Below are 17,493 nucleotides of genomic sequence, written 5' to 3'. Positions count from 1 at the left end.
ATAACCTTGTCCTTACTCTGTAAAGTTAAGTGTATTTTGACAGTGATGTATTTAAAAGATTTTGGAAAGAAAAAAAATACTGTTTTCCCCTTAAGAATCATTTGCATTTCTGAGGAGGTTCCAATGAGCCCAGAGATTTCCACCTGACTCATGGACAATAGTGCTCCTTAACTGGCTAGGGATGTCACTGCTGAGTGACACAAGGTATTCCTTCCAAACAGGGCTCAGTGGTTGGATCTACGCGACTCCTGGCCCTCTCCTGATCTGGAGATCAAAAAAATCAAGATTTCAGCCCAGGTACCCCACTTGGCAAAGCAGCCAGCCCCTAAAAATGTCACTTTAATGAATAAAAATGGCATTTCTTTGCTGGCCTGTGGTTTTATCACTATTTCTCCTAGCTCATAATCAATCTGTTGGAGGCAGAATGGGGACATTTTAGACACTGAATAATTTTCCAGCTTCCAGAAAAAGATATAAAAGGTATTTGGTAGCATATGTTTCAGTACTAGTGAAATAAGAATTTAGGAATGAAAGTTTATGGGAGGGGGAGCTGAATGGGAAGAACAAATACTTGATAACAATTGGCTTCTTTTACAGACAAGTATGAGCTAGTGAGAATTTTCTGATCCTTGCTTATCTAACTGAAAACAGCTACTTATGGAGGATATTTATGTAGATTAACTAGATATTCCTTTCTTTTTTTAAATTGTTGTCTTTTTTGGTATAATGATTTGATCATATTTGGCCAACTTGTAAACTAAATTCAGTCCTTGACTCCAGAGACAGGGCTGTGAAGAGGTCTAGTGTGGCTATTGGTTCTGGTTAGGAGGAACAGAATAGCAGGTAATCACTGCACTATTCATTGAAATCAGTCTGTCTCTATAAAAAACAAGGTTCTAACCGCCCCCCACACCTTAACAATTCTTCATCAGTGAGATCAGAGACTGAGATTCCTCATACTGTTTATTCCAATGTACGTTTTTTTCCCAAGCAACAAATGTCATAATTTTTAACACCAAGACATATTAAAAGAGAAAAGACAAAATACATGTTGTCTCAGGTCTTAAAACACTTCTGTTAGTGAAAACTAATTTCCTTCTAGAAAGGAACACAACAAGAAAAATGTTTTTCAACTGAAAAGATACTTTATTCTTAATATACAAAAGTGGACACATTTCTCAAATACATATGAATGTATGTATGTTATTCAATGTCTTCTATTCCAGAATCAAGTTTTTCCTAGTCTGATACATAGATTGCTATGGCAATTACTGATTTTTCTGATTCCTGGAGTAAATTTAACAATGGGTAAAATTTTAAAAAGTGCCTAAAGGCCAGACTTTTAGAGGTATTTTGCCACCTAAAAATGTAGATGAGTGCCTAATGGAATTTTCAAAAGAGCCTATCTGTATCTTTATGTCCATAAACACCTTGTAAAGTCTGATTGCAAGTGATTTAGGTGTCTAAATCCAATTTTAAAACACACTTAAAATTACTTAGGAATGTAAGTCTCATTTGGGCCACCCCCAAGTGACTTAGGAGCTCTTTAAAACAGGATTTGAATCTGCTAAATCATTTAGGTGCTTTGGAAAATTTTTCCCATTGACTGTAGGTCCACCAAGTATGGTAGAAGAATCAACATAGTTTCTATATATTTTAAAGGTGATCTGCAAGGGGGAAAAGAAACTAAGACGAGGCTTTATTTTTCTTCTTTTTGATGCATAAGGAAGATCTGAAAGGGTTATTTTTTAAATTTTGTCTGCTTGTTCTTTATGTTAGTAATTCAGGTCCTGTCTAGCCTGAAAGACTCTATGGGCTTGTCTATACTACCTGCCGGATCAACAGGCAGCGATCAATCCAGCTTGGGTCGATTTATCGCGTCTAGTATAGATGTGATAAATCGATTGCTGAGCGCTCTCCCGTCGACTCCGGTACTTCACCAGAACGAGACGCGCAAGCGGAGTTCACAGGAGAGCGTCAGCTGTTGACTTACCGCAGTGAAGACACCACGGTAAGTAAATCTAAGTACGTTGACTTCAGCTACGCTATTCACGTAGCTGATGTTGCGTATCTTAGATCGACCCTGTGCGGTAGTGTAGACAAGCCCTATGATGAGTTAGCCTTGGTCTACACTATACAGTTAGGTTGACGTAAGGCAGCTTGTGTCAATCTAACTACGTCAGTGTCTACACTACAGCCTTGCTCCCACAGATGTAAGTGCCCTACTATGCCGACATAATAACTCCATCTCCATCAGAGATTTAGGTTGGTGTAGTTAGGGCGACACAGTTACTGCATTACTTACATCGGCTGTTGGCTGTCATTCTTGTCAATTTCACGGCTCCAGAAAGTCCTCCCTGCTCAGAGGCAGGCTGCACTGAGGCTCCAGGCTCCCTGTTGGGAGCCCAGATGGCTTCCTTGCTCCTGACAGGGAGATGAGATTCCAGGCAGCTGCCCCGGTCCCAGTGGGGAGCAGGGAGGTGAGAGCTGACGATGGGCAGTCGGCGTTCCTGGCTGGAGGCAGGGAACTGAGAATGGGGGAAAGGGAGCAGCTGACTCGGAGCCCAGGAGACAACTGTGCTCCCAATGGGGAGTGTGGAGCTGGAAGCCCGTCATGCTTCCAGTGGGGAGCAGGGAGCCAAGAGTGGAGTGGGGGAGCAGGGACAGCTGGCAGGGAGTAGGGACTGGACTCTCAGCTCCCCACACTGCCCCTCTTAGGTCAGTGGAAGAGCTGCTGGTGAGGACGCACACCACCGACCCAAGGAGAGTAGTGTGGACATGAACCGTTGCAGTAATTACTGCGGTGGCTGTAAGTCAACCTAATATAGATCGACTTACGTTTTTAGTGTAGACATGCCCATGGAGAACTAGTGAAATTATGACATATGAGCTAAAAAAAGTGAAAGTTGAGCAACTGAGAGACAAAGGATTTTTAGTCAGACTGTTTGAAACTGTTTTGTGTTTGTTTTTTGTTAATAACTTCTGTGAGTCATTAACATTTTGAATAAAAGACATTTTGTTAAAGATTCAGGAATGTTACTCCTTCAGTTAAGGTGTGTGACTCAAAATATACATCTCAGTATCCTTTATGGGTCCCCCAGCAAAAGCAGGGAGTAGAAATGCCTGATATTTCTAAAGTAAAAAAGCAAGCAGGAGAAATCAAAGTTAAAAAATTCCCAACTTTCAAAAGCCCTTTTTATAAACCATAAAGAATAAACAAAGGGCACAGCCCAATTTAAAACAGCCCTTTACAGGTCACCTTTAAGTCCTTATTTTAATAAACATCTTTCATTTATTTCCTCATTGACATGCAGTTACATTGGGAGGCCCCCTTTTCAGCTGATATCCTCAGTTTTGGTTTGCTGGTCCTTTGGAGGGACAGCATAGAACAGCAAATCATTCTCGGTTTTTCTTCATACCACCCCTTTTCGGTGAAATATTTAAAATAATGACCTCTGCCAGATTCATATGTCATAACTGGCTCAAGATAGCACTATGATCTATTTGTGTCTTCCATGTTTGGTTTCTGTAGAGTATAGCTTGTAAGCTCTCTTGGGGACTGGCCATGACATATTTGTCTGTAAAGCACCAAACACAGACAGTGCTTGAAAAGTAACTAAAATTAATACAGGTTGAACCTCTCTAGTCCAGCACCCTCGGAACCTGACTGGTGCCGAACCAAAGAATTTGCCGAACCATGGGAGGTCAATATGTAGCGAGTGGGTCTCTTTTTATTTTTATCTCGCCGAGGCGAATAAACGGAACAACGCTTACAACACTATCTAGCCAAGGCTTACTGGCTCTCTTCATAACAAAGTATTAGTGATGTTCCACAATTTTACTGTCTTGGCACAAGGAAATAAGTAGATAAAGCATAAAAAACATAAAATAAAATCATGCCAGACCACAGATGTTGCCGGACCAGAGAGTTCCAGACTAGAGAGGTTCAACCTGTACTGGTAAGAGGTCAGGGAAGATAGCAAAAATATGGGCTTACTCCGTTTTTTGCCTCTGTCTTCATGAACAAGGTCAGCTCCCAGACTGCTGCACTGGGCAGCATAGTATGGGGAGGAGGTGACTAGCCCTCGTGGAGAAAGAAGTGGTTCGGGACTATTAAGACAAGCTGGATGAGCACAAATCCACGGGGCCAGATGCGCTGCATCCGAGGGTGCTAAAGGAGTTGGCAGATGTGATTGCAGGGCCATTGGCCATTATTTTTGAAAACTCATGGCGATCGGAGGTCCCTGATTACTGGAAAAAGGCTAATGTAGTGCCCATCTTTAAAAAAGGGAAGGAGAAGGATCCAGGGAACTACAGGCCAGTCAGTCTCACATCAGTCCCTGGAAAAATCATGGAGCAGGTCCTCAAGGAATCAATTCTGAAGCACTTAGAGGAGAGGAAAGTGATCAGGAATAGTCAGCATGGATTCATCAAGGGCAAATCATGCCTGACTAACCTAATTGCCTTCTATGAGGAGATAACTGGCTCTGTGGATGAGGGGAAAGCAGTGGAAGTGTTATTCCTTGACTTTAGCAAAGCTTTTGATACGGTCTCCCACAGTATTCTTGGCAGCAAGTTAAAGAAGTATGGGCTGGATGAATGGACTATAAGGTGGATAGAAAGCTGGCTAGATCGTCGGGCTCAACGGGTAGTGATCAATGGCTCCATGTCTAGTTGGCAGCCGGTATCAAGTGGAGTGCCCCAAGGGTCGGTCCTGGGGCCGGTTTTGTTCAATATCTTCATTAATGATCTAGAGGATGGCATGGACTGTACTCTCAGCAAGTTTGCAGATGACACAAACTGGGAGGAGTGGTAGATACGCTGGAGGATAGGGATAGGATACAGAGGGACCTAGACAAATTAGAGAATTGGGCCAAAAGAAATCTGATGAGGTTCGACAAGGACAAGTGCAGAGTCCTGCATTCAGGACGGAATAATCCCATGCACTGCTACAGACTAGGGACCTAATGGCTAGGCAGCAGTTCTGCAGAAAAGGACCTAGGGGTTACAGTGGACAAGAAGCTGGATATGAGTCAACAGTGTGCCCTTGTTGCCAAGAAGGCTAATGGCATTTTGGGCTGTATAAGTGGGGCATTGCCAGCAGATCGAGGGACGTGATCATTCCCCTCTATTCAACATTGGTGAGGCCTCATCTGGAGTACTGTGTCCAGTTTTGGGCCCCACACTACAAGAAGGATGTGGAAAAATTGGAAAGAGTCCAGCAGAGGGCAACAAAAATGATTAGGGGGCCGAAGCACATGATTTATGAGGAGAGGCTGAGGGAACTGGGATTGTTTAGTCTGCAGAAGAGAAGAATGAGGGGGGATTTGATAGCTGCCTTCAACTACCTGAAAGGGGGTTCCAAAGAGGATGGATCTAGACTGTTCTCAGTGGTACCAGAGGACAGAACAAGGAGCAATGATCTCAAGTTGCAGTTGGGGAGGTTTAGGTTGGATATTAGGAAAAACTTTTTCACTAGGAGGGTGGGTTACCTAGGGAGGTGGTGGAATCTCCTTCCTTAGAGGTTTTTAAGGTCAGGCTTGACAAAGCTCTGGCTGGGATGATTTGGTTGGGAATTGGTCCTGATTTGAGCAGGGGGTTGGACTAGATGACCTCCTGAGGTCCCTTCCAAACCTGATATTCTATGATTCTACGTGTTCTTACTCAGGTAAAACTCCTATTCTGACTTCTGCATCAATAAGAAATGCAGGATCAGGTCCATTTAACATAATTTATAATGGAATAAAGTCAGAAGGAAACTTGTCTAATCTATAAGAAATATCATAATGAATTGTGCCGTGTCCTTGAAATCTTCATATATCCTTCAAAAATCATGTATGTGGAAATAATTCATTCTGTAATCAAGCGAACAATTAAAATCAAAGAACCGTTGATAAAGATAAGCAATAATTTATTCCTCTTTGATCTTCACAATTATCACATATTAGCTAGCTACATGACCAATGCCACTACATACCATGGGAGAATTGCCCATTTACACTTTACTTGGACAAATACAATTGAAATTTACAGGTTAAATGTACTGTACAATGGGTTGTTGGAAAAAGGTCATTCTTAGCTGTACAACAAGACGTGGCACGTGACTTATTAACAGATGCAATATAAGATGTAAAAGTTTAACTGCTTGTTATGCCAGTAAGTAAGGATACTGTATAAAGCATTTTGTTTTGGTATTGTATTGTTACTAAAGTAGAAAAAAGAAAACTAGAGAAATAAATCCAGATCTTAACTTACAATACATACATTAGGGTAAGAAATTAATTGTCTCCTCCATTTTTTTATTTTCTTTTTCTTTTTTATAGAAATGAATATTATGAATATATTGCAGAGTAAAGAAAGATTGCCAGCTAAAGAAGGTACCATTATGTGAAAAACAACTGAAAAATTATCAAGTAATTTTGCTTACAAAAAAGGTCAAACTATAAACAGTCACAAAATATATAAAAATGCCACCTTGAACGAGGCAATCGTACTCTACCTAAATTGGTAGTATACTCTTTGAAATAGTTGTGTTCATACAGTAGTAACTGATAAAAAGGCATTGTGCACTCTTGTCCCATCTGGAGACTTAGCACCATGTGTCATCAGTTCTTGGATTGTCATCCAGCTGTCCAAGATTTTCTTGTTTCTTTTTTTCATCATCTTTTTGTGACTAAGTTCAAGAATGTTAATTTCTTTTTTGCCCTCGCTGCCGCTCTGTGGACTTTCCTTAAGACACTCTAACCTGCTCCGCATCATGAACTCTCGCCGCCGCCTCTGCTCCTTGGCTCGCACCAAATGCTGCTTCCGCTCCTCTTTGCTCCAGTAACGACCCATCTTCATTTCGCTCATCGTATCATCATCTGTCGTCATCCCACTGCGCTCCTCTTTAATCTTTAAGGCACGTTCCTTCAGGATTCTGTCTCGCACTGGTCTCTTAGTGATATACCTTGTTCCATCACTCCTTATTTTCACTTTCCATTCCATTTTGGGCTCTGTACACTTCTGTGAATCTTTGCACATGCTCACTAGACTGAGCTGACTTTGGGCATACTCCACTGCGGATTTCTGTTGGATCAGCTGCATATAGCTTTGATAATGCTTTGCATGAGCAGGTATATTCCCATACCGGTATGAAGAGCTATGATATGGAGATAGGTAAGGAATGTGCTCAGTGCTTTGCTTCTCCTGCTCTGTGAAATTGCTACTTTCTGCAACCATTTCCTTCTCTTCAACAGTGCTGTTTTGCTCAGTGGTTTTGGATGGGGTTACCTCCCTACCACTCTGTCCAGGACACAACTGATTAGCTACAATTGTGCTTCTCAGGTTTTTCCTGTTGGTGATGCTGATCATTCTCTGGAGCGAGCTATCAGGGGACTGCTCTACAGTCAGTGGAGTGCTCCTGCAGCTTTCTGCTGTGTTGTAAGCACTAGAGCTGTCTTTGTCAGATTTCTCTGGGTGCTCTATGATATCATCCAGTTTACCTCTTTGTACATCTATGCTGGTGTTATAATTCCTGAATCCTCCATCATGTAATGCCCAAATGTCTCCATACTGATCCTTCACCTTTTGAAGCCTGTGAGCCTGCATTATATTCTGACACTCAAGCTCAATATTTCTCAGTTCCTCATTGAGTAACTGTAGCTCATGCTCCACCCCGTCTTGCTCCCTTCTGTTACACTGTATTGTACTGCTCGAGTAATACAGATCATACTCTCCGTGGTTTCTAATCTTGCACTTGAGCTCCAGCAGCTGCCGGAACCTTTCACACTCCTCATCTTGGTTTCCAATGAAATCAGATTCAATGTATTCCCCCGACACAAAGCTTTCATTGCACTGGAGTTCAATGCTTCCTAACGTATCCTGGCTCTGCCCCCGCTCCCGGGTGCTTTGCAGGGTCGTTTTGTTCTGCTCATCGGGTGCATTCTCCTGCTCTGAGCTCTCGTCATTACGCAGACTCTCATCTGTAGGCCCCACTCCACTGTCCTTCTCATGGTTATTGGATGACGAGGTTGCAGTGTCTGTTGTGCCGTCCTCCTCCTCATGCTTTTTTGGCTAAGAAAATAAGTGAACCAAAATTAGTAGAAAATACAGACTGTATTAAATTAAAATATTTTTCAGTCCTGTCCTTCTTAAACAACCAATTTAATCTATAAGAATGAATTAAAATGATGAACAAGTCCCATTTCTACTACAGCTGGCTGGAAGATGGAGATCCCTTTTCATGAAAAATTTCACATTTTGGAAAAAAAATTCAGCCTGATTCAGCATGAAAAGTCAAAAACATGATTTTTTTCACAGAAAGGGATTTCTACTTTTCAGCTTGCTGACTGCTTATCTGGAAGGATCTTGCATTTCACTTTCTCCCTGCAGGTGGAAATTGATAAAAGCCTTCCCCCAGCAGGCAGCCAGAGAGCTGTCATTTCAGTTTTCCTGACGGGAAATCAAAATTTTTCAGCAAACCCCAGCATTTTCTGTCAGAAAATCATTGCTGAGGAAAAATTCCCGACTGGCTGTAGTTCCTACACGCTTATGGCTTTTACACATTCCTGAGCATCATGCTGTAGGCTCCCCAGATCACACTAAGTTCCTCAAGGAGGGAGCAAACAAGTGGATGAAATATAGCACACCTGTTTCACTGAAACATTGCCCAGAGTCAGGAAATAAATATCCCCCTTCCCAGCAAAGCCAACACTTTGCGGTGCTGAAAGAAAATGAGCACCAGGTGGAGTGCAGCTTTTGGCTCTGGATTATGGCCACGACTATTGGAGCTGAGTTGTTGTCAAACCTGGAGCAACCAGCAATGCCTGCATAACATCAAAAAGTACATGAGGCAGACCACCTAAGCTGTGAGCAGTGCAATGTAGCATGGCACTAGGAGGCCTATTTGCAGTAGGACACTGGGGCTGGGATACCAGGGATCTCTGTGCACACTGCCCTGGCACAGCTGAAGACAACACAGTGGTTAGCCTATTCTTGCATAGCCCTTTCTACCTCTCCCATCACCTGCTTTTAGCATTATGTCAATGGAAGACTGATAGCTGAACTCTAGGACTTGTTCAGGTAACTTGAACAGACTTTTCCCTAACCTATCCTTTGGAAGGCTTTTTGTTTCCTAGTTAAAATCTACTTTCCACAATACTAACCCATAGCCTTTCACCATTAAGAGTAGAACAACACTGAGTGCCTGTCATGGACATAATGTCAAGCCTTTTTGCAGTTGTTTTTGAATTCATGTCCTACTCATTGTACCTAACCTATTTATTGTGTGCTTTAATGCAAAAAGCATTAGATATTGCAACGCTGAAGGGGTGCATGCTTTTTTCATTTTCTAACTGGGTGTGCTAAAGGCATTTCCCCCTATTTCTCTTATACCACTATCATCCAAAGTGCAATTTATATAGCATACTCACTGTATGCCTAAGTGCACCCAGCACCAGCCAAATGTGTTTTCTCCTTTAGGAGGTGTAATTACACAATTAAACATAATGGTTAGTAATAGTAAAGGGAGAAAAAGGTATAGTGCACCAATGAGAGGAAACAGAATGCAAGAGACCACTCTCATAATAATTGCTGTTTTTCTTCTACCTTGATAGATAGTGGAAGATATGAAAAAAAAAAATTAAATGCACCCTACACACACTGCATAATTTCTGCTTCAGGATCATGAACCCCTCAACTTGTCTCTTTTGTTCAGTTGTTAGTAGAAAATGGTGGCAACTGGTGGCCCAATGAAAAATAGAAATAGACAAATAGATAAATGAAAAGTGTGGTAGAGTATATTAAATTCAGAATGAAACCCATGATCAACAGAAAGCAGTATTTACGACAGGGCTGTCAAAAGTCTCTGAGGAGACAACATCTCTATCCGTAGTAATTTTAGTGGTTCTTTCTCACTAGCAGTTAAAACTTAAAAAAACAGTTATACAATGTCAATATGAAGGATATTTCACACAAATATACATACGCTCAAAAACCATATATGTGATGGTGAAATACATGCATCATCATGTGACAGTGGCCGACTGGTTCATCTGCATCAGAAAAATATTTCCTTCTTTCTTGCCCACCACCCACACTAATCTTCCCACCAGAATTGAATTGGTTTGAGGGGTAGACAGAAGATATTTAGTCCTGGACAGCTGACAAATTTAAGTCTACTATTTCATGACCCTTCATGGTCAGGATCTCGTGGAAGGTCCCAGAGTGCTGGAACTTAAAATTGCAATATTATTATGGACAGAGAAGTGTTTCACTGTAAATTTAGAGATTTCTAAAATTTAAAGGTATGTTTTTTCTTTCTGTCACAGGTCTTTACAGTTACACTAATAGCAACTAAGGAATCCTGGCTTTACAGGAAGAAGGGACAGGAAAAATAGTACCAATAACATTTAAAATAACACTGAAGCACTTCTAAAATTGTTTTTACTCTAAGATGTGAGGATTGCACACAGATTACATGCTGGCAGGCTGCACTGCTCTATTAAGACTTTGTTGACACTTCTTTGAGATGTCAGCAATGTTACCATTCCAAATGCATGCCAATATATTGTTTTTACTGCACCATCATGTATTTCTTGTCTATAATGTTCATTTAATATTTCTTTCTTTACTCATCTGATGCATGACTGTGACGGAAGACTTTTTAAGACTTGGTAAAATTTTCTAAAGTGGCTAAGTGATTTAGGGACCTATGCTCCATTTTTGCAAGTGACTTAGACACTTAGAAGCCTAAATCCAGTGGGACTAAAGACCAGATTTTCAAATGTCTTTAGGTGCTTAAACATGCAGATAGGTGCCTACTGGGATTTTCAAAAGGCACCTAACTCCTATGGAAATCAAGGAAGTTGAAATCAATGGGAATCAGGTGTCTAACCTGCTTAAGCAGTTTTGAAAATCCCACTAGGCACCTTTCTTCATTAGGTGGCTAAATACTTTTGAAAATCAGGCCCCATGCCTCTAAGTTTTTGAATTAGTGGATCTCATCCTCTCCTACCTGGCTTTTATTCTTTGATTGGAAAAGGAAGACAAGCTTGTCCCCCTTTTCAACTTCCAATTCATTTCTCAACTCTGAATACACTAGTTCAAATGAAGAAACAATCTCTCTACACCTGCTAGCTAAATTGAATCCAAAGGTTATTAAGGTAAAAGATTTTCTGAGAAAGAGAAACTGAAAATACTGACATTTGGCAAAATTTAAATACCAACATTTGCTCCATTGTGAAGAATGAAAATAATGTAGATACTTAATGCCGTATATGACAGTACCATTGGGACTCAGGTTCTAGGTGTCTAAGTCACTTTTGAAAATAGGACTTAGGCTGCTAAATCCCTTAGACATTTTTGAAAATTCCACCCATCATCTATTGAAAATGCAAGATTCAGGTTTTTTAGAATGTACAGTGTCAGTCTTCTTCCCAATTAGTTCTGTTTGAAAGGCCAAAAGGCTCTGTAGGCTGCATTTATGCAAAAAGAACTGCAGATGATGACAATCCCAACCTAGTAGTGCGTACAATCCAGCAATAAGTGAACTTCAAAAGGTTCTGTGTTTCAGATTGGATAAGATTCAATATTGCAAGAATGGCTAATTATGCTGGAATGCAGGCATGGTTCCCACTCTGATTTTACAACTCACGATACACTTGGGACATAAACCCAGAGTGCTATTTAAGTTGGAAGCAATCAGATAAGAGAGATCCAGGGGAAGGGAGCAGGGTTAGTAGGTCCTGCTTCTCCAAATCAGAAGAGTGGGCTACCCGGTCCCCCTACGAAGATGAAAGCGAGACTGACAGTGGTGTGAGGAGTTGCCAGTGATGGGCTAAAGATGAGATACCCCAGCCTCGACTGGAGTTTTAAAAAATATCCCGGGAGTTTATAAAAAAATTAAAAACATGTGAAAATCAGTGCAAACAATTAACTTCACCGTTTTCTGGGTAAATATCAGGGTTAATATTGGGGGGCATGAGGACAGAAAAAAGCTACAAATAGAGAAACGTAAGTATTTACTATTTATGAAACCATTATCTCAAATCCCCATTACAAAAATTCAAGTTTTTTTAAAATAAAGAGTTTATTGTAGATGACTTGTGCAGTTAGCTTGATATAAGGGGTTTCAATAGCACCGGGATGGGACGGGAGTGCTTGGCACTCATCGGCAGGTAAGGTTGGGAGGAGAAACAGATCAGGAGGGGCTGTTCTCCTAGGTGCAGCGTCCCACTCCCTGCGGCCTGTAACTGCAGCAGTTGGTGGGCTCGGCAGGCTCCCTGCCCATTTTGTTCCTCCCCTGTGCAGCCGCAGCATCAACCAAGTAGTTTCCCTTCCCTATGCAGGCATGCTGTGCTGTCCAGTGGGGAGCCTGCAAGAGGGGAGCTGGGATTGCAATTTTGAGCAGGTAAAAATCTGGGTGGAAACTGGAAAAATCCAAATACTGGATTTTTTGAAACCCAGGAATTTTTCCAGGGGGAAAAAAAAAAAAAAAAAAAAAGGAAAATGAAGGGTTCTACTTCAATGACAAACTAGATGGGACTCTTAAAATAGGTCTGTTCTGAAAACATCTAGTCTGACATCCTGCATAACACTGGCTATAGAACGTCCTCAAAATAATTCCTGTTTGAACTAGAGCACATCTTTTGGAAAAACATCCAATATTGATTTCAAGATGTCCAGTGATGGAAAACCCACCAGGATCCTTGGTAAATTGTTCCAATGTTTAATTACTCTCACTGTTAAAAAATTATTTCCAGTCTGAACTTGTCTAGCTTCAACTTCCAGCCACTGGATTGTGTTATACTTTTGCCTGCTAGACTGAAGAGTCCATAATCAAACATTTGTTCCCCAGGTAGGTACTTCTAGACTGTCATCTTGTAATATACATAGTACTATATAGTAGCAGTGCACTGTATAAGGCAGTAATTTACATAGCAATATATGTACCATATCTTGTACAATATGTCCATATTGTCTTTATCACAATGGGGCCCTGTCCTGGCTATGGCCTTGACAGGTGACTCTGATATAATTCATAAATAAAAGTGACAATACACAAGACCCTGTATGTAAAAGGGCTTGTAATATTGTGCTGACAGAAAATGCAGAATCAGTGCTTTACTCCTCTCACATTCTGCTAAAATGTTACCCTCTCACATCCAGCCTAAACATTTATTTCTAAAATGTTTCCTTATCGAGAATGTATTGCAGTTCAGAGCATCCTCATGACAAAGTGCTATCAAAGCCTTTGATTCCATTTTTTGACTTATTTCATTCTCTCTTAATAGAAAAATACACCTAGCAAAATTTCCAATGATACATTTAGTGTCACTCCTACCTGCTCCACCTCATTGGCTGTGAACTGCATTACTTCATTATGCTGTTCTTCCAACATTTCCAAGTTTAACTCCTCTAAGAATTCATTCCTTTCATCATCCAGCCACCCCTCCTCCAGCTGCAAAAGAATACATTAGTACATTGCATTATGTTAGTGGGGATGCATGCTAAAATAGGGTAAACCCAAATGGCAACGCCTGACTAGTTCTTTTTATCATAATGATTCTCTTCAGAATACCAGGCTCCCATAGTTCGCCTCTCCAAAAAGAAAAAGATGATAAAACACAAAACAAAACACAGGGACTCTTAGGCCTTTTATCCTTTCTTGAAACAGTATGACTGATTTTCTCTCATAATGAAGGAGATTGCACAGCACAGAGCATTATTTCCTTTCAAAATGTATGAAAGGCATACCACATAATCCTGGAGCTGTCATATTCATTACCTCCAAGAGCCCCAATGTTAAAAGAACTGCAATGATACTAATAGGGCCATGAGATAATTGGGCTCTTTCCTCCTTTAACAACTTCCACCCCAGGGTTGTGTCCCAGTGCCTGAACCTCAACAGCACCTTCACTCTGGGTTTCCATCACATTTCTCTTATTGCTCTTCCACGTGAATGAACTAACAAACAAAAAGGGGGTGGGAGCACTGACTGATGCAATGACTAAACTTCTTTGTTCTTTGGCTCTATCTTTGAACTGACTTTTTTTTTAAAAAAGATTAAAACATTACTTTCATATTCGTTGAAGACAGTATTATAAAAAGAGGAAAATGGAGGCCTACTATTTCAGTCAAGTTAATGAGATGTGGCTGTACACACATACACAGTATTATGTGCATGTGCGTGTCAACAGTAAGTCTCCATTTGTGTTTCTGTTCCCTTTCCAGATGGCATGCTGGGGTAAAAAAGGAAAATACTATCACTAGAAGGGGAATGAAGTAGTGTTGAATGCCTGCTAATGGCAGTGTTTTAGGGGCAGAAACAGGTAACAGAGAAGGAAGGTGACAGAGCTGGGGAACGGCAGAAATTAAAATATTAATTACACTACTCTAGAGTCTGAGAAAATATCAAGTTACCTGTAAAATTTTATGGACATCACAGAAGCTAGAAATAGTGTAATTGTATGCAACAATGCAACATGGAACTAAGTTCTTTTGTGTTGTAAACAGGGACAACTCAATTGAAGCCAATGGACCTTTGGCCCAGAGATACTAATTGGTTAAAACAACAAGCAAGTAAAAAAAAAAAAAAAAATCCCTCCACAAACCAGCCAAACATTAGACAGGTATAAAATGTTGATTGAGATTCTGTGGCACTTTTTACCATATTATGGTATCTACTTAGAACATCAATGTTGAGGTTTCATTCATGGTTTTTCAAATGCTTTTATTTGTTATGTATAGTCAACCCTTTGACCTTATAAAGAATATAAACTCCCAAGTTTCACAGCACAAGCAAACCACTAACTGCCTTGGATTAGGAAGAAATTTCCCCTATGGGCAGATAATTCAGCAATTGTCCTTCGGAGGATTTTTATACCTTCCTTGCAAACATCTGGTGCTGACCACCGTTGTGGACAGGATACTGCAGTAGATGGAGCACTGGACTGGTCTGATCCAATATGGCAATATGTGCACCGATGTATGTGCATGTGTGCACACACACATTTGTTTCACACGGTTATTTGTGTATGTTTCTTGTACGCTCAGTTTTTAATATTAATTGATTAATAATCAATGCTGACTAGTCAGAGAAGCTTGTCTTGTTAGTTATTGGATGTGGCCAGGACTTAATCCTGCCCTTTTTTCTCCAGTGAGTGTTTGCCTTAGTAAGGACTTGTCTACAAATGAAAGCATTACCAGTTATACCAGTATAATTATAACGATAACCGGTATATAGTTAAACCGATATATTATACCAGTATAAACCCCCCTTGTGGACACTCTTATTCTGGAATAAGTATGGCTATTTTCAAATTTGCTTAACCCCCTTCCAATGTGACATAAGATAAACTGAAAACTGGCCCTCATATATTGGAATTAGAGTGTCCACATGAGGACTTATACCGGTATAACTAGATCAGTTTAAACTCACACCTTGGCTTGTACCGGTATAACATTCCTATGAAGACAAGCTCTGAGAAAGGCGGGATCAGATCTTTCGTTGGGTTTCTACAACTGGGTCTGGCAGGTGGATCCCTGTCCCTGCAAGAGCCCCACTGAAATGAAATTAAAAAAAAAAAAAATAGCTAGAATCCTCACACAAATCTTTGAAAAGCTTCTGAAGGGTCTCTAGACCAAGAAGGGATATAACCTAGCTACTTACACCTGAGGTGAATAGCTTAACTCTACCTTAATATATAGCCAGTTTTCTAGGAGCCATTTAGAAAGGCTAAGAACATAAAGGAAATATATGCTGAAATTGGATCTTGCATAACTACTGGATTCAAGCTGGGATTCTGGGTGACACTGAATTACATTTATTCAATTTAATGTGAAGAGAATATGTAGTCACCAAGTCTGAAAAAATCAGATCAATAATATGAGAGACAAATGGTAACATAACCGACTTCGCTTGGACTGCTGACAGATGGAGAGAAGAGTGACAATGTAATGTCCTTTGCTGCTTTGTGTTGGGATATAAAAGGAAGCAGAAATAATCCTCTTTCCTCTCCTTTACCTTGATGATTAGCCTGACATCTCCCACTGCAAAGATATAAAAAATTTCTTTGCAAGGCATCAGTTTTGTTTAAAAGCCGGAAGTATATTTTAAAATTGTGTGGGAAAAATATCTATTTTCTATTAAATAATTTGTACTTGATGAGAAACCTCATGCGACCAGTTTCCCTTGAAAACAGTTAGATAGGAGTAAGTTTGCTGAATAGCATTGTCATCAAATGCCCATTATCAAGATCTAACTGGAGAGTTTACTGAAACATTGCTTAAAAAAATAATCCTCACCCAGGGCCCACTTCAATCCTGCCATAAGCAGGTGCAAACCATGGAAGAGTGTGAATTTAGTCTCAGAAATCAGTAAGAATCATCAACCAATAAATATGTCTTTTTGAAGTTCCACTTCACATTTAGTTAAGTATCACATTAGTACTAGATAATCAACTGTATTTATATGTATGTCCATTGTATTTACTTGCAAAGAATCTTTTAGCAAGTACAATGGTAAACAAAATCCTAGTAATATAATGTTATTTTCTTCCTGAGGCTACAGATTGGCAAAGATCTTTAATTATATTTTTCCCATTTTTTTCCCCCATGAACCTCTGCAATCCTGTTTTTCAGTGTTCATTTCTTATGGATGACAATGACTGTACACTATAACCCAGCTCCTGGCTCAGTGCATCTATTTATTCTAACCTGCATCTCTGGTCTTGCAACCAGCAACACAATTTTCTTGCATTCATCACTGGAGAGCAATGCCACCGCCTCCTCCCGATTCTGGACATCTTGGCCATTTATCTAGAAAACAAATGAAAGTGGCACATTAGTTTCCATTTCCACAAAGCAACACACAATAAAGGGCAAATATCAGCTCATTTGTGGTAAATGTATGGACAATGAAACTCACACAATGGGCTCATCTTCAGCTCCTCAGTGGTAAGTGCCTTCACTCAATTATGCGTTTACTGTAAGAGCTGTATCGATCGTTGAAGGATGGCGGACATCAGAGGAAGCAGTTATGTTCATAAATGTCCAACCTGCGCCCTAGCAACATACATCTAGCAACACAATTAACCAGCCCCTGACAGGTGACGTTCATCTTTCTCTGTTCAGAGTAATGGAAGTGTCACTCTGAGATAATAGTGCTGGTGGAAGCAAGACTGGTAATACTACAGCTGAAATCAGTCATATTGTATGCTTGTAGAGAGCCAATTAGAGGGCTACAGTATTATCTCTCACCAGGCAATACTTACAGGCCACTGCTGATTGCTATTTCATTTAATCATTTTATATTTGTGTGTGTGACTCGGTGTCCAGAACCACACAAAACATCCCCATTGGGATAATCAAAATAAAAAATGAATCATCTGTAAAAACCTGTTTTCTCTCCAACTTCTCTCTGCAATTCTGCCTTTGTGTTAAAAACAATCATATGAATAACTATACCTTAATGTATAGATTTTACAGGCCCATTCAACTCTACCTAAAAAT

General features: G+C 40.3%; 1 protein-coding gene across 1 annotated transcript in view; it reads right to left on the bottom strand.

Moving 5' to 3' along the window:
- Positions 1 to 5,645: 5,645 nt before the first annotated feature.
- Positions 5,646 to 17,493, bottom strand: part of PDZRN4 (PDZ domain containing ring finger 4) — a 110,748-nt gene continuing 98,900 nt past the window's right edge. The window contains exons 6-8 of the mRNA XM_024201089.1: positions 16,699 to 16,800; positions 13,325 to 13,441; positions 5,646 to 8,055 (exon numbers count right to left, since the gene is read on the bottom strand). Of these exons, the coding sequence (XP_024056857.1) occupies positions 6,535 to 8,055; positions 13,325 to 13,441; positions 16,699 to 16,800 (1,740 nt within the window). The 3' untranslated portion in view covers positions 5,646 to 6,534. The remainder of the gene's footprint in view (positions 8,056 to 13,324; positions 13,442 to 16,698; positions 16,801 to 17,493) is intronic.

Source organism: Terrapene carolina, unplaced genomic scaffold (genome assembly GCF_002925995.2).
Source record: "Terrapene carolina triunguis isolate 2854851 unplaced genomic scaffold, T_m_triunguis-2.0 Scaffold68, whole genome shotgun sequence".
In the NCBI taxonomy this organism is placed as follows: Eukaryota; Metazoa; Chordata; order Testudines; family Emydidae; genus Terrapene; species Terrapene triunguis.
This window is presented reverse-complemented; position numbering and strand designations above follow the sequence as displayed.